Source organism: Pyrgilauda ruficollis, unplaced genomic scaffold (genome assembly GCF_017590135.1).
Source record: "Pyrgilauda ruficollis isolate IOZ18807 unplaced genomic scaffold, ASM1759013v1 scaffold3, whole genome shotgun sequence".
Lineage (NCBI taxonomy): Eukaryota > Metazoa > Chordata > Aves > Passeriformes > Passeridae > Pyrgilauda > Pyrgilauda ruficollis.
This window is the reverse complement of record NW_024524377.1, coordinates 7,141,708-7,157,267: the sequence shown is the minus strand read 5'-3', so window position 1 is coordinate 7,157,267 and position 15,560 is coordinate 7,141,708. Positions and strand designations below refer to the sequence as shown.

The 15,560-nt window shown below is 39.2% G+C and overlaps 1 protein-coding gene across 1 annotated transcript; it reads right to left on the bottom strand.

The window, feature by feature from the left end:
- Positions 1-36: 36 nt before the first annotated feature.
- LMLN (leishmanolysin like peptidase) lies at positions 37-15,535 on the bottom strand. Its single transcript, XM_041473283.1, has 17 exons — positions 15,380-15,535; positions 14,964-15,061; positions 14,839-14,869; positions 14,271-14,353; positions 13,708-13,825; positions 12,680-12,858; positions 11,949-12,054; positions 11,610-11,704; positions 10,802-10,919; positions 9,942-10,049; positions 9,134-9,210; positions 8,439-8,549; positions 7,677-7,809; positions 6,916-7,075; positions 5,966-6,096; positions 4,817-5,027; positions 37-4,226 (listed from the first exon to the last, which is right to left on the bottom strand). Exons 1-17 carry the CDS (start codon positions 15,533-15,535, stop codon positions 4,132-4,134), a joined length of 2,010 nt encoding a protein of 669 aa, XP_041329217.1. The 3' UTR covers positions 37-4,131.
- Positions 15,536-15,560: the final 25 nt, after the last annotated feature.

The following is a 15,560-nucleotide window of genomic DNA, read 5'->3' as shown; positions in this document are numbered from 1 at the left end:
ATCATCGTCAGCTCTCAAAGAAAAGGACAAGAAGAATTAATATTCTACAGATATTTTATTGAAGAACAGTTTTTTCTTTTGTTGCATGACATACCTTTTTTAAACAGTAAAATAAGGAAATTCTTACTCCATATACAAATAACACAAATTAGCCCTTATATCTCAGTCCAGCCAAAATCTGTGTAAAATAGTTAGTTCTATATTTACATTCTGTACCAAAATAGGAAACACATGTTCAAGGTCAGCCAGTTTCTCAGAACAGTTGTTTTATCTCCAAGGTAAGCTTCACTTTAAAAAGGCAACATTTGCACTTTGGAAGTCTGGTAGTGTAAGATCATGTTATTCAGTGCAAAAACAGTCCCAAATCCTGCAGAGCAGTACATACATGCAAGCAGGCACCCACACATCCAAACAAGCTAAAAACAGGGATTCAGTCTTGCAGGGAAAACATCTTGAGCTGCTCAGCTGGCTGAAAGTCACTCCTTGGAAATGTGGGGAAGGAAGGATGTACACTTCCCTCTCTACTGAATATCATCAAGCAGAAGGATTTGCAGGACAGGAAGATTAAAAACAACTGGCCTCATAAGGGATTGTGGATATGTCTGCTCAGACATCAGTCTCCCCAGTTTGTGAGAGCTCAGCAGAAAGAATGAGCTGTATTGGGCTGACAGTCAATTAATGGGGGATATAATTCTCTTTCAGTAATTAACCTACATCAAGGGCCATGACTGTATCCCAAGACCTCAACTCATTTCAGGAGAAATGAATTGCTGCTTTTCCATGTGATTTTACTTGCTGCATTCTCCAGCCAAAAGCTCTCCTTCCTCCTTATAATTGCAACAGTAGAAAAAATGTGCTCCTAAAAGATGACTTGCTTCAACTTCTAATTCAAATTATTTGAACTACTGGGACCAAAAAAGACTGCAAGACTAATTTACTTTCCTAAGCAAACAAGGAATATTTTTTTAAAATTATGAGGTTAAAACTGTGGACACCATATACTGGAAATGTTTCTGTTACAGATGAGCAAACTCATGCATCTCAGCACAACTTCCAGGGCTCCTGCTGCCCAGTCTTTGTGTTTCTCTGGTGGAAACACAAAGGCTTAAATGGGCTGTATTTCCAAGTTTTCACACTTAAGAGATGCGATAGGAGGGACTGGTCATGTGTGGTCAGGACACCTAACACAGCAAACTTTGCATTTATTTAAAAGAATTCTGAATTTTACGGCAGAAACTACACTTAAGGCTACATAACTGATCTGCTTAAGCTACAATTTTAGCTGTGTTCTATACTCAAAAATGGCTTATGCTTCCAACTGTAGTAATTTTACTCTTAAAAACCTGAGACATGATTTTACTTAATTCATGTTAAGATCTGGAAGTTCACAGCGGGCTAAAAGCTGAACGCAAAGACAAACAGAACTGAGGTAGTCAGCTTTACTCAATTATTCTGTATGACAGCTACCAGTTCATTGCCACTAAGATGACACATTCCCTGGCAGTTCCCACAAGGCTACAGCTGCTATCAGCTGCTAACCCGCTGGTGGGACAGAAGATGTTGCATTTTTCTGACTCAAGTACCTTCCACGCCCGACCCCCCAAAGTCACGTCCAGTTCTGCAGTTCACAGGCAGCTGAAGGCTGCACGACAAAGAAATTACAACTGAAATCTCAGATTATTAAGGCAATAGCAGTTTTACTTCACTGGTTCACTGATGCAGCTGCTTAGCAGGTAGTGGTGAACCTGACCACAAGAGCTCCAACAGGCTGATAGATTTTTTCCCTTTCAATACAAAGCACTACATCCCCTTTCTTTAATTAATGCATACAATTCAGAAGTAGGTAAGCATCAACTTTCTAACCCATCTTTCAGTTAATTCTCAGGAAGAGAGATTAAAAGAAGAAAAGCCCTCAAGATAAACAACTGTGTAGAAGATAAAAATATTCAATTGAATATGACAAATCTCACACTTAGACAGGAGACCAGCATATCAAATACTGAGCACAATAAATCAACACCAGTTAAAAAGTTTAACAGTTATAAAGTTAACCAGAAAGTTCAGACAGTGCAAACATTTCACAATAAGAAAAAATAACCAGCAATTTCTTTTCAAGTATCAAAGCATTGCTGTTGAGTGATACCATTTCAACTGTATTATTGCACAACAGACAAAAAATACAATATCAACCTCTGGTACCTAAGATGCATTCTCAAACCTTTATGTTTTCCAGGTAACAGTTTACATTGACTGTTTTGTGTATATATTAAAATAACTAGCATTCACTTATCAATCTGAGTGTTTAATAATTCCATTTGCACAATTTTAAAGCATTTGAGTCCTGATTTGTATTGCTCCTCCGAGACACTGATTTAAGGCTAGCCTAGGCCTTGTGTAATTCACAGCAAGCTTAACCTGCAGTTAAGAAGGAGAACTAGCCCAGTGCAAGGTGCTCTCAGCTGTGATGTCTTTAGACAGTTTAAGGTTGCACCTTACCTGCCTCAGCAGTGTCATAACAGTTTCCTTAAATAAAAAAATAATAATAAAAAAACCCAACAAAATCAAGTCCAGCAGGCACAAAGAATTTCTTACAATCATGATGGAAGTCCTATTATTACAGTATAATTGTACCTAAAGTTTTACTCCATCTCCCTACTTTCCATTTAGGAAAGTGATCCTGTCACTGACAATTATAATGCCACAGAACATTTAAGAAGCAGAGTAACATCATCTTTCTCCCTATATCTGCATTTTTTAGTGCAATAGGCATGTCTGCTCCCTTAAATTTAACACTTTTCCAGGAGTGAAAACTGTCCTAAAAGGACAGACAGTGTATTGAACCACAAAGAGTTTCTTTACCTCTGAACAGGATTATTTGTAAACACATTATAGTCAGAAATAAATAGAAACAAGGGTCCTATAGAGCAGCTGTCCTTACCTTGACGGATTTTACTCATTTCCTTCCTCTTATATATTTTGTCATCAAGTGATAAATTTTGTAGCAAGGTGTGCCCTCATGTGGCTCAAACCATCTGATTCTCAGCTTACTACAAATACTCAAATAATCCATAGTACTTACATGTCCAAAAAGAGTAGAGGGAAGGAAAAAAGAAAAGAGATTAGGCTTTCCTTCCACATTCAATATTGTTTTTGGTCTAGAGACATTAGCATGATCCTGTAAGATTATAGCTGCCATTGCTACTGGTTTGCTCTTCAACAAGAAGTGAGAACATCTGCAATAATGTTCATACTAGTTTTGAAACAATAAAGCCATTATTTTGAAAAACAAACCAACAAAAGAAAAAATAATCATAAATTCTATCCCAAATTTACAGTCTGAGTGTCAGTACTGAAATGCATTTGCCTAACAACTCTAGAGGATATCCAAATGGGATGTCTTATTTCATAGTAGAACTGGCACACGCTAAATGAAAATGGGATTTCCAGACAGTAGTACTGGTTACCAATCTGAAATTCCATTTTGTCCATGTAGGAAGATGTAATGAACCCCAAGAATTAGCTGCTTTACCTAGTATGAATTCTGAGGGGGCTCAAAGCTGCAGAATACACTCGTGGAGGCATCTGCCATCCACTGGTTTATCCAATGACATTCTTTCCTCCTCCACAAAATTGTAAGAATTAACAAAACAAAAACAAATTGCCAGCCTCTTTAGGCCTTGGTTATCAGCAGTCATGACAACTGATTTTTACATGGCTTTTGACTAAACCACTGAGGTATATTTCCAGCTTGAGGATACTTTGCTACCACAACAGATATAAAAAAACAGCCCTCAGTTCTATTACAGAAGAGTTCTCATTTCAAATCTTGACTGAGCTGCCAGGTAGTTTAACACAGTTGGCAAAGTGGATCTTGTTACTGCATCAAAAAACCCATAGGTTGCAATTCAGGAAAATACTGGCACTTATTGAGATAACAAGGTAAATTTTCCTCCTCTCAAAATTCTGCCTGCTTTTGTCAACATCTCCCTGACTACTGTGTGCAGTGATACTTGCCAGGGGAAATGAGGTTCAGCAGGAGAGAGCTGCTGCTGAGACAGAACCCCCGTGCTCCACAGCAAGGAGTGCAGCAGGATGGGTATCTCAGAACTTCTTCTTGCCCCAAGCTCAAGCCTATGCGCAGAGAAACAATCCTGTTAGCAGGGGAACTAAGTTGGCCACCAGCAACCAAAGGGTTACAACCAGGCTGGATGAGCAGGAGCATAAATCTAAAAAAAAAAATAAAAATAAAAATTACAAAAAATTATAAATTTTACATTTAAAGACAAGATAAAACAATAAAGAGAACACTAAAAACTACCAAAGAGTTAAAACAAATTTCTTGACAAAACATTAACTGGTATTTAGTGAATTCAGCTTTTTACCTTCCTCAAAAAGAAAACTGACTCTGATCTTTCTGCATTACAACATGAACATTATCAATAGGAAGGTATACAAGTGAGAACTTACTTTCCACCAAGCGGATAATTTTTAAGATTATAATTACAATACGGCTTTCAAAACAGAGGTCAGATTTTCTGATAAATTCCCAGGCTAATGCTAGATTTCTGGGATGATTACCAGGAGACATGAAATGAAGGTGTTATGTTTCAGACACATTTCTCCTGTGTTAGTCACTATTCTGCACGACTGCACAGCAGAACGCAGCACACTTTTGCTATTTTCCCTTACCTCCTACACCTGGGATCTTAAAATAGCCACAGCCTTCCTTTCCTGTTCCTGACAGAACTGACAGAAATCTTTGACATTTTCAGATATTTAATACTGAAGTTTCACTTCAGCAAAAAAGGCAACCTACCAATGGGTGCAGCTCTTGTTAAGTTAGAAGCTGGAGGATCCCTCTCTGGGGGACAGGAGTCACAGAAGTCTGAACAGGCTGGGCAAATGAGATTGCCAACGTGTATCCAACCATTCATCTGAATGCTCACAGTCAACACCTGGCCTGAGCGGCTGCACAAGTATGCAGTGTCCTTGACCCACACATGCAGCCCTTGTGGAGAACAAGAAACCTTAAAATAAAAGAATCAGAGTCAAGTCTGTATTATGATTTATCACAGCACGTGTCACAGTTGAGATGGCCACAATACACAGAATATCATCACACAATTACAGAAGGCTTCAACCCATAGAGCAACACCAGACCACTTCAGAAGGCTTCAGTATCTGCCCTCCTTGTTCTTTAGCCCAGCCTTTTATACCTCTCATGTTGATGCACTGCACCCGTGTGCCCTCTGCTCCCTTTGGTGGTTGGTCAGTGCCCCTGGGCACTCCATGGCTCATTGCTGTCAGGGCTGCTCACCTGCTTTTCACAGCTGTACCCACTGGGGATAAGGCTGGGCCACAGCCCCACTCCCAATCACCACAAACTGTGCACCTACAATGATTTATCAGAAGCACAGATTAACTGCAAATATTTTAATGCAATCTGAGCAACTATGAGATTCAGGAATGCTTCAAAGCACTGACTATACTCTTTTTGTGCAATTACGCAATTACGCAGATCATCAGCTGTCCCTGAGTAAAACTTGGCTTCTGCTAATGACCACTTTTGCAGAGTTGGCAGTTACTGAAGGTGACACCCTTAGTGAGAGTCCCAAAGAAAATGAGAAGTGACATGTGCACAGTGCTTTCCACCTCTGAAAAATCAGAGTGACTAATTAATATTAAGGTTCAACAACAGAACATTTCATGGAAGTATTCCTTCCTAGCAGAGGATAAAGTGCCATGGGATAAGACAGATGATGTCCCTAGTGAGACTGGAAGCCATCCCAGCAGCCACACAACTATCTAAATTACAGGCTTATGGCTGAAAGATTGTTTTCAAAGTATGTTATACGATCCATAGATTACAAAGCAGGTGAAAAGTTCTAACACTCACAACCTACCTGCCTTTTCCCTTTGGGGTCATTAAAAAAGAAAATCCACCAAAAACCCAACAAATACTTACTTGATAACATCCACTACCCCAGTCAGGGTAACTGAGTTTCCTCCTGCACTGTTCCATAACAAAAGCAGATTTCTGAATAAGACATACAGAGTTTGGTCCATATTTCTCTGCACCATAGTTTTTGGTAGGATCTAAGGTAGAAGGAATATAATGAATTACAAGTTAACCAGAAGAACAGAAAGCTCACATCAATTTAAAAGGCTATCTAATCAATGTCCCCACATGCAATTCAAAGTTTACTTTTGGAATATTTCATACCCTGAATTATTATCAATTTGGGATTTATACTGTCTTGAAAATAACGTGGAAAGAAACACAAGATTTAAGAAAAAAACAAAATAATCAACTAACCACAAAAATAACCCACAATGAGCAAGCACTTTCCATCAGAAAGTGGTTATGTTTGCCCTCAGGGAATGCCAGCTGTAATTGCTGGTTTGAGGGCAGAGGGTGTTTGTTTTTGAGACAACTGCAAAGACAGGTAATAGCCTACAGCATTCTGGAGCTCTGCAACACTGAACATCCATGCATTACACTAGGAGACAAGCCCATGTTCTGGTAACTCACAAAGACCCTGGCCTTGAACAAAAAAAATACAAAATGAAAAGTGCAATCACATTTCAGAGACTCAACAAACAGCCCTCTCCCCCACCCCCATTCTTTTATTAGAGTCACTTGTATTAGGGTCTTGTCAGTCTTGTATTAGGGTCACTTGGGGTAAGTATCTGTTCACTCTTTATGCAATTCCTGCATTAGATATGTGAGTTTGCCTCAGGTGTACACAATAGTTGTGCTATGCTTCTTACCACAGCACAGTGTTTATACAGCTGGTGGTGTGAAACTTCATGAGTGAAAAAATTCACATGCAATTAGTTTGAATATGCAGCAAGTCCATTCCAAGTTAACAAATGAAATCTCTGCAATACCACCCTGAAGTCCTGAATACTGACCTGGCTGGTTTTCAATTATTCTACAGTCTGAACTGCGTTGAAATTCACCACTTAAATGCCAGCTGAATTCCTGACTAAAGGGACAATAGTCAGCAATTTCTACTGAGCCACCATAGTAAGGCAATTCTTCTGCTGGTACTCCATTAAGATTGTCAAAGTACTGCAAAACAAAGTACAGTAGTGAAGCAGTTTGTGCAAAGGCAAGAGTACAGCTATTTTTTTAAATAGAGCAAATCATTACAGCTGCAAGAACATCAGCTGTTACTACTCAGGAATGCTATTAACAGCACCTTACAATACCCATGAACCAGATGAGCCAGAAGTATTTATCTCTGTAAATAATGTAGAGATTCATATCTGCATGTATCACTTCCAGCTTCTGGCCCTGGTTCCCCTCTGTGTAATAATCACATTCTTTGGGATGTAAGCAAAACAGATTTCTTAGTGTGCAGTAACAAAGGGAGGAAGACTGGGGGAAGATATCCCTCAAACAAGACATTTTGGGGGATTTCTGTTACACAGCAACATTTCTATCAGGTATTTGGCTAGATAGCCAAGCAACATAATTTTCTTTTATCAAGATCACAAGGGGTTTTTATCAGTCTCCCGACTCCTTGTAATAAACTACGTAGACATTTTTCACAGTATCTACTGTCATCTGATAGTTCAGAAGTAAAAAAACTGAAACAAACACAAACAACAGGCTGCAAAGCTCAACAGTGAAAACACTTCAGTTATTTTTAAAGTAGGATGCATTATACCTGATATTCCTGAGGTAACTGCTTTGGAAACTTCTGCAAGTTGCACACTGCTACTGCTCTTTGGTCCTGTCTGCAGGTTAACTGCAAAGGATTACTCCTCAAAGTGTCGCAGTATGGACTGATCAATTGCTTCCTCAAAAACAAAAAGCAAAGAAACAAAACCAGAATAAAAATCACATCAGATAAATTAAACTGCTTTACATAAGCAGCCTATCAAGACTGTTCCCATTCTCCCCTAGACTCAGTCAATCACACAAAGAAGCACTGACTTCTTCTCTGGATGCTAGTTTTTCTTATTTGGTTTTGACCTTTCTGATTTAAAGAATATCAAGCCAGCAAACAAAGTTACAATGCATTCACCTATTTAGTTTTAATGACACTGCTTTGTAAACTTTAAAGAACAAAACATATAAGCAAAACAGGTGCACTATGCAGCTGTGTCCTAGAAATGTTTGAGGATTGTAAAGAACAAACAAGGTTGCAAGGAACAAACAAGGCAGGCTGTGTATAAGAAGGCAAAGACTTTTAGAAGAAGTCCTACCTGTCCTCTCTAAAGTGCAGCCTTCTCATAGTGTAAATGCATTCTACACCCTGCTTGCCTCTGTATTTATCCTAATTAGGAGGGATGCAGGGCAGTATTAATTTTTCATCTCTACCAACCTCTACCTCTTTTTACTGAATTACTTTTGAAGGACAAATGTAAACAAGCATCAGGGTTTCCTCTTTATTTTTAAATTTTTCTTGAAAGACTGTTATTCTTACTTTTGTCTCTTCTGGTCAATCCAGAATTTGCAGCTCTTCATTACAAAGTCACAGCCTTTATTGCGTCCCCAGTCTAATTTCTCTGCCATGCTGTAATTTGCTTTATACCATCTGTAAAGGTATTTTGAAATGAGAATATAGTTACTTCAAAAATTACTGTTCTGATTAATAAAACAGCAGTTCAAAGAATGTTATGCCTTAAGGTTTTCAAATTAAGAAAAGGGAAGCTGCACCCCCTTCTGCCTATAGGAAAATACATTATGATTTCACTATTTTTCAAGTCATAATGAACTAGAAGAAAATTTTGTGATCTGCAAAGGAATAATGCATACAGAAAGATGAAATCTTAGTCAATTTCTGCTTTCTATCTGCAAGAAGAGCTGAAAAAAATAATATGTATTGCATGCAATTGAAAAAAGACTTACATTAAGACAAAAAGTAAATAGATACTACAAACAGCACTTTGCATTGCAATGCCTGGCTTTTTAAGGCTAGATTAAAAATGGGTTTTGAAACACATGAAGAAAAAGTAACATACAAGGTATGACTCCTTATCTAATGTAAAGCTAATTATGCTGATCATCTACTCTGATGCAGAGGGATAAGTACAAGTGCATCAATTTGAAATAAAATCAAGTACAATGCAAACCAAACACAAATGAACCAAAACCCACCCTCCCATTCTTAATTCTTACCCTGTGTCTTCCATTAATGCTAAGGTGATCCTGGAAAAGACTCGATTCTGAGTGTGGGATCCAGTCATTGCTTCATTCTGAAAGTGACCAGTTATGATTGATAAGCCACTCAAAATTTTAAACCATTCAAAATTTTAAGAAAATGCTTCTTTTTCTTAGGAAAAAGCATTTTATTTCTGTTCTCTTTTTAATATTTACAATTAAATCCCATACTCCTTCATGAAAAAAGCATTTCCCTTCTTGTTTACCTTACTGCATAAAACAATGACTAGACAATGTAACTCTGCCAAAAATTTCACACAGTGCTAAGTTACAAATAAAAATTAGCTTAAATGTTAAGAGGGAAATAAGTGTTTCCTTGGTCAGGCAAGGTTCTGGAGGAGCCAGGATGAAAGCTAAAGCCAGAGTACATGAAAAAAGATGAAGTCAAGGTAATAAATAGAATTATGAAGTATTTAAGAGGCAGAGGGCAACAAAACTCAATTGACTAAAAGGAATACCCCCTTTGCCCTGAAATGGGAGCAAACCTTCTCAAAAGATAAATGGCAGACAGAAGTAAGAGACATTGAGCTTTTCAGTAACACGTGGTCTCATACTCTGAGATTTAGCAAGAAGGCTAAAAGACAGATGTATCTAGAAATTGGACCTCTAAATATTTAAATATCAAGTACTATTTGTGAGGTATTTCAATGTGGTTTGATACTCCTGCATTTTTAAGGCTCCAGTAGGTACCACAATAAACCAAAAAATCAAGGCACAGGGAGCAGACATTTCCACATTCCCTTCCATTCCTAGTATCAGCACAAACCTCCAACAACCTCTTCTCCCAGTGATTGAGCTCAGTACCCATGCCACCTTGATTTTCAAGCTCCATTCCCTCTAGAATTGGACAATTAAAATGTTTTCGGGCTTCTTCCTAGAAAGAAAACATTTCAACACAGCTCTCAAAATACTGAGACGGATACCCAAATGCAGATCTAGTGCTCTAGAATTACCTATTAAAAGTATTTCAGCATTTCTTTTTCTACCATTTTGTTTTCTACTCAGAGGCTGACTATGCAAGCACCCCAACAGCAAGGCTATCACACTATCCACTCATCTCCTTGAAATAAATGAGCAAAACCAGGGTAATTAATCCATGTTTGCTCTATATACTGTCTTAGATTTAAAACAAAAAGATTATTTGTGGCAAAATGCGATTAACACTATGACTTAGTTCCAAATCCAATTTGTTAACACTTGAGCATATGTTCTGTTGGGGGCACAAAGAGAGAGTCTGATGCGTGGGAAGCAAGAAAGATTTCCAAAAATCCTTGAGGAACTTATTTTTAAGCATGACAAAATATTAATATTAAAGGAGCAGGAGTTGTCTTAAGCCTGTAGGAAAACATCTAAAGAGTAGGATTAAGGAATTTCTTCAACATCAGTTTTGCTTGACCTTCCAGTCCCTTCATTTTCTCTTACTATGTCAATTTATTTATTTCATATTGTCTGTCACCCATTTTCTACTCTACTTTAGCTACACCCTCTCAATTACACAATGTTAATGGAACGGGCTTTGGGCCATACTTTCAGGGTAGGGCATTCTCCAAGGATTAGAAATATTTATGACTCAAGAATGTCCTGGCAACCTTGGCATACAAAGCTTGAAAGGTAATGCACACTTACGACCACCCGAGGTGTCACCAGAAGATGAACAGCATGGCGCAGCATTTTGCCATCACGTATGTCCCACAGCCTCACTGCTTTATGAACAACTTTACTGCTCCACTGATACAAACCTAGGCTGTAAGGAGAAGGTTTGGTTACAAATCCTTCCCACAAAGACATGTTACTGTGCAAAGATCTATCTCCATAAGAAACAGAAGCATGGATAATCTCTATACTCCCTCACGCTTTCTAAACTTAGAAATTTTATTATGCAGCATTTCTCCTTTTTAACATGTGTTTATTAAACACACAACTGATTTAACAGCAAAGTAAGGTTAGTTATAGACTCAAGGCGCATTTTCTACAGTTACCAAAAATGTAAGAAATTAAATAAAACCCCTCTGTATTGCTGTTGTAAAAAAAGCTCTCTACCCTTCCATCTCCTATAATAATATCTACAATACAAACTAAAAAAACAAACAAAAAAAAATGCAAACTGCTCATTCTTTAACAAATCAGAAAATTCACACAGCACAGTACACACCTCGTCCGTTCTGCATAACCATAAATCTTAAAAATGAACTGCACTGACATTAGACAACATGGCTAACTGTAAGCTTACCTTCCAGCCTTCTGATAAATTAAATCCTGTCTTAGTTTATAGTATATGTGGATAACATAAGTGCTTAATGGCAATGTAAAGAAAGACTAGAGAGTCACCACACACCACTGTTTGAACATTATAAAGGCAAGTCACTCTAATAATGGAATGAAATTGTATTTTTAACAGGCAAGAATTGGGAGTACCAAGAGGTCCAAAAAATACCTTTCATTAAAAGGAGGAAGTCCATCTGCATATCTTGGTGTCAAAGGTTTTCCATCATCATCACGATAAAATGCAAACAGTCCAGCAGAGAAACCCTTCAAGTTAAAAAACAAGCACATGGAAACCTTTGATAAGACATTCATATACAAAGTCAAACACCATGAAAGAGTCCCCACACCCACCAGAGACACACTGGAAGTACAACACTCCAAGGCAATTAACACAAATTGAAGGAGGCAAAGCAAGAGCTTTCCTCCACCAAACATCCTTCTCCTGGCAACAAGCTGGAGGCATGTGAGCAAGCAGGCACCCATTTCAGGGCAAGGTTTCAACCCTTACCAGTGCATGGATTATCTCGTGTTTCACTGTAGACAACATGCCAACAAATTCCTGAGCTTGTGTTGAAATCATGTTTGGACACAAGTTAGCATATCCTGCTATTGGCCTGGAAGAGAGTTGTAAAGTTAAATGTTTTTTTGATAAATACTACAAAATTAAAGTAATTATTCACTTGAAGCAGCAGAAGATCTAAAGAAGATACAGACTAATGTAAAAATATGTCCTTCCCAATAATTTATAAATATCTGTTAACAACACAGTGACTAGTTTACTGTTGGGATGGGGAGTGGTGGGATGGAGTCAATCAAACAATCTCTATATTCAGTATTCTGCACAGGTGTCACAGACAACAGTGCAAGGGACCTGAATTTTAGGTAAGATCCTAGGGAGGTATAAAGACTGTGACAATGACTACAACTGAATGGAAACAAAACATAAGTAGGAACTTGCATTCTTTAAGTATGTGAAATTATGACATTCACCTTAAGAGAAACAGGATCTTGATAAAAAGTTCAGGCATTAACAGTGGAGGATCAGCTTTGAGTCCTGTGCCTCAACTCTGCAAGTTAAGCACTATTTGATGGGTTTGTGATTTTACACAAATGCAATGCTTGTCCACGATGACTCCTCATTTGTTATACAACAAAGGCAAACAATCAAATTCCACATCTGAACAATCAAGAAACTTAAAAGTTTAATTAAAGAGAGTTTGCAACAGAGGGAATACTTGCCTGTCCATTTCAGCTTCCAGTTGGCAGTAGGCTGCATATGCAATGATATTTTCATGGCCACACCTGTCAGTAGTGAGAGCACTGACATAGAGCACAAAGTCAGCATCTCGAACCCCTTCGTGCTCGGGTGAGCCCGTGGGCCTGCGGTGCCAGTCGCTGTCATTGTACACCCTGCATTGCTTTACAGCGTTCAAAGGGAACAATTACAATACTCCACTTATCACCAAAACTCTGCATAACACAATTCAATTAGCTTGATGCCAAGAATAAATCCTAATAGACAGCAGAAGAAAACATCCTGTGAAGAACAGCAAACAAAACCAGAGCCAAGGAATAACTTTCAAATGACTAACTCTTATGATTTATTAGACACAAGGAAGGTGGCAGCTTTAAAAAAACAAATGAAAAAAAAAAAAAGCCTGTCAAGCATCCCTGTATTTCTTATAAATTTAATTGGAATTAGGACCCTGTATTTCTTATACTTTTTTTTTTTTTAAATCTTGGCTTGCAAAACTAGTACACAGAAGTAACAATAGCATTTCTCATGTAAGCTATCTTTTTAATGATACGGTTGAAACTTCCAAGTTAAAGAAAGAAAACCAAAAATTTACTGATCACATACAGTAGTTGAATAAAGAAAACAAGTCTGAAGCATTTCTTGCACTATACTGCGGAGTCAGTGAATAGCCTCTTCAAACAAGGTCTTCAAAAATCATTGACCAAGGTGAATAACAAAGTGACTAATGGCAATTTAGCAAGCTCCAAATCTCATCTTCTCCATACAGGCCATTAGAACACAGGCTCAGAAAACAGTAACCAGTTCCTGGCTTTCTTCTATTTGAGTTTGGATTCAACAACATAAACTATAGAAACTCACACTAATTTAAGTTTTTCTATTCTTTCATTCAGACTTAGTGATCTCCAGCAAACAGGTCACTTAAGCACAATTACCAATATTCACTTTTTCATTAATAATCATAAACAGTAATATTTCAAAGATTAGGAAACACTTGGACAGCTGAACTTACCTGGAGGTGCTTCTCAGGAACTATAACTGGCCCACACCTTGTATGGTCCGCACAGGCTTTTTGGCAATATCTGTGAGGGTCAGCTTTCCTCCTTAAATATTGGTTTGTCACACATTGCCTTCAATGAAACATGAGACAATCAATGCTTTTATTATTAAAGGAGAACTACAGAATAATCTTACTGCACTCTGTTGATACTAGATGTAACTTTCACAGTGAAAACTGTTAATTACCTTACCAGGGAAGACATAATGCTTCCACTTGTTAATGGAGCATCCACAGGCTCAAAGAGAGATTAGAACCAGGTTCATAAATGGGGGTACACATAAAAGAGAACTGGCAGCATGTGTAGCTTTGAAAATCTCTGCAACAACAAATGCAGGTGTTGCTTCTGGAAGATTGGCAGATTTGTAAAAGAGCATCTGCCACTGTGGCTGGATCAGATGGGTCACTGATCTGATTCAGCAGGGCATTTCCTACACTCTAATCTTCTTTTAAAGGCTATGCAGCACAGCGTTAAATATCAAATATAGCAAGTGATTTTTCATCAGACTTTCACACACCTGCTTAGCAATATAGCACCGGCAGATTTGCGCACTTGAAATGTCTTCTCCAAATAAGATATAGCTTGTGGGAAGAGTTTGTTCTGAAAAGAGCAAAAATCAGTCACCCAGTGGCAGTGCAGACACACCTCACCCCAAAGGCATTAACTATCAAGTTACATGAAATTTGCTAGGTATTGTGGTATATCACAAGAGGGGAAAGCCTGACTCCTGAGAAGTTCAATTATTGTGAACATATTCAGGAAATACTTTGTTTCGGTATTCCCATGTGTTGTCATTGGAATGAGAAAATGAGAAGGAAAACAGTATTAATTAGAATATTCAGTTTCAAAGAGGCTTTTAAAAACTATATACACATTTGTCACTGATACTTTTGCACCTTGGGATATAGCAAACTCCATGCAGGAGAAGTCTGGATTATTTGTTATGGAGGTATAATCTATACACAAAGCTTTGGTTTCCTGGACTAGAGGAATACTAAATTGCTGGCATTCAAGGTTTTAGTTGAACAGGTCTTAATTTCATTTATACTACATACAAACAAAAAGAGGAAGCAAATATAACATACCTTTATAAGGTGTCTTTTCTCAGGCAGCAAACTACATTTAAAAAACAAAACAAACGAGCTTTAGTTCACAAGGTTTCTATTCTCAGCCATAAGAAACACAAAATCTGCCACACCATTATACTCACTCCTCAACGCTTCTGTCATATACAATCTTTATTCTTAGCTGTTGATCCACGTTTCTCTTCGAGACGTGATTTTCCTTTAGAGGAACTTGATAGACGACCTGGCAGGGAGAGGCACGAGGCGGGATGAGGCAGCTCACCCGGGCTGCAGCGCACCCCGCGGCCGCGGGCCTCGGCCCGCTCCCGCCCGGCAGCGCCGCTCCCTGCCGGCCCCTTCCCGCCCCCTCGCTCGCCCCGCTGGGATGCTCCGCGCCCGCCCGCCGTCGTCAGCGCCCACAGCCGGGGCTGCGGGGCCAGACCGGCACAGCCCGGCCCGGAGAAGCCGAGAAGGGACGGATCCAACAGCGGGAACGGCCAACAAGGGAGCCTCTGCCCCCCAACACCCCTCGCGGCCGCATGAAGACCGCCGGCCACCGCACCTGGTCGCCGCTGGGTACGCGATGCTGACAGGAGGAGGAGGCGGAGGTGCAGGGGGGCAGCGGCAGGAGCAGCAGCAGCCCGGCGGTGAAGGTGGCGAGCGGCGGGCGGCAGCAGCGGGCGGGCCGGGCGCGCCCGCCGCCCGGCTCGGCGGCCATCTTGGAGTGCCCGTCCGCCGCGTCG

Excerpts from the sequence above, each read along its gene's own strand:
- LMLN (XM_041473283.1), bottom strand. The coding sequence starts at position 15,535 with ATGGCCGCCGAGCCGGGCGGCGGGCGCGCCCGGCCCGCCCGCTGCTGC. Across the intron at positions 9,211-9,941 it reads GGGAGAAGAGGTTGTTGGAG|AATGAAGCAATGACTGGATC; the intron begins GTTTGTGCTGAT and ends GGTCACTTTCAG. Across the intron at positions 5,028-5,965 it reads GGGGTAGTGGATGTTATCAA|GTTTCTTGTTCTCCACAAGG; the intron begins GTAAGTATTTGT and ends TTTTATTTTAAG.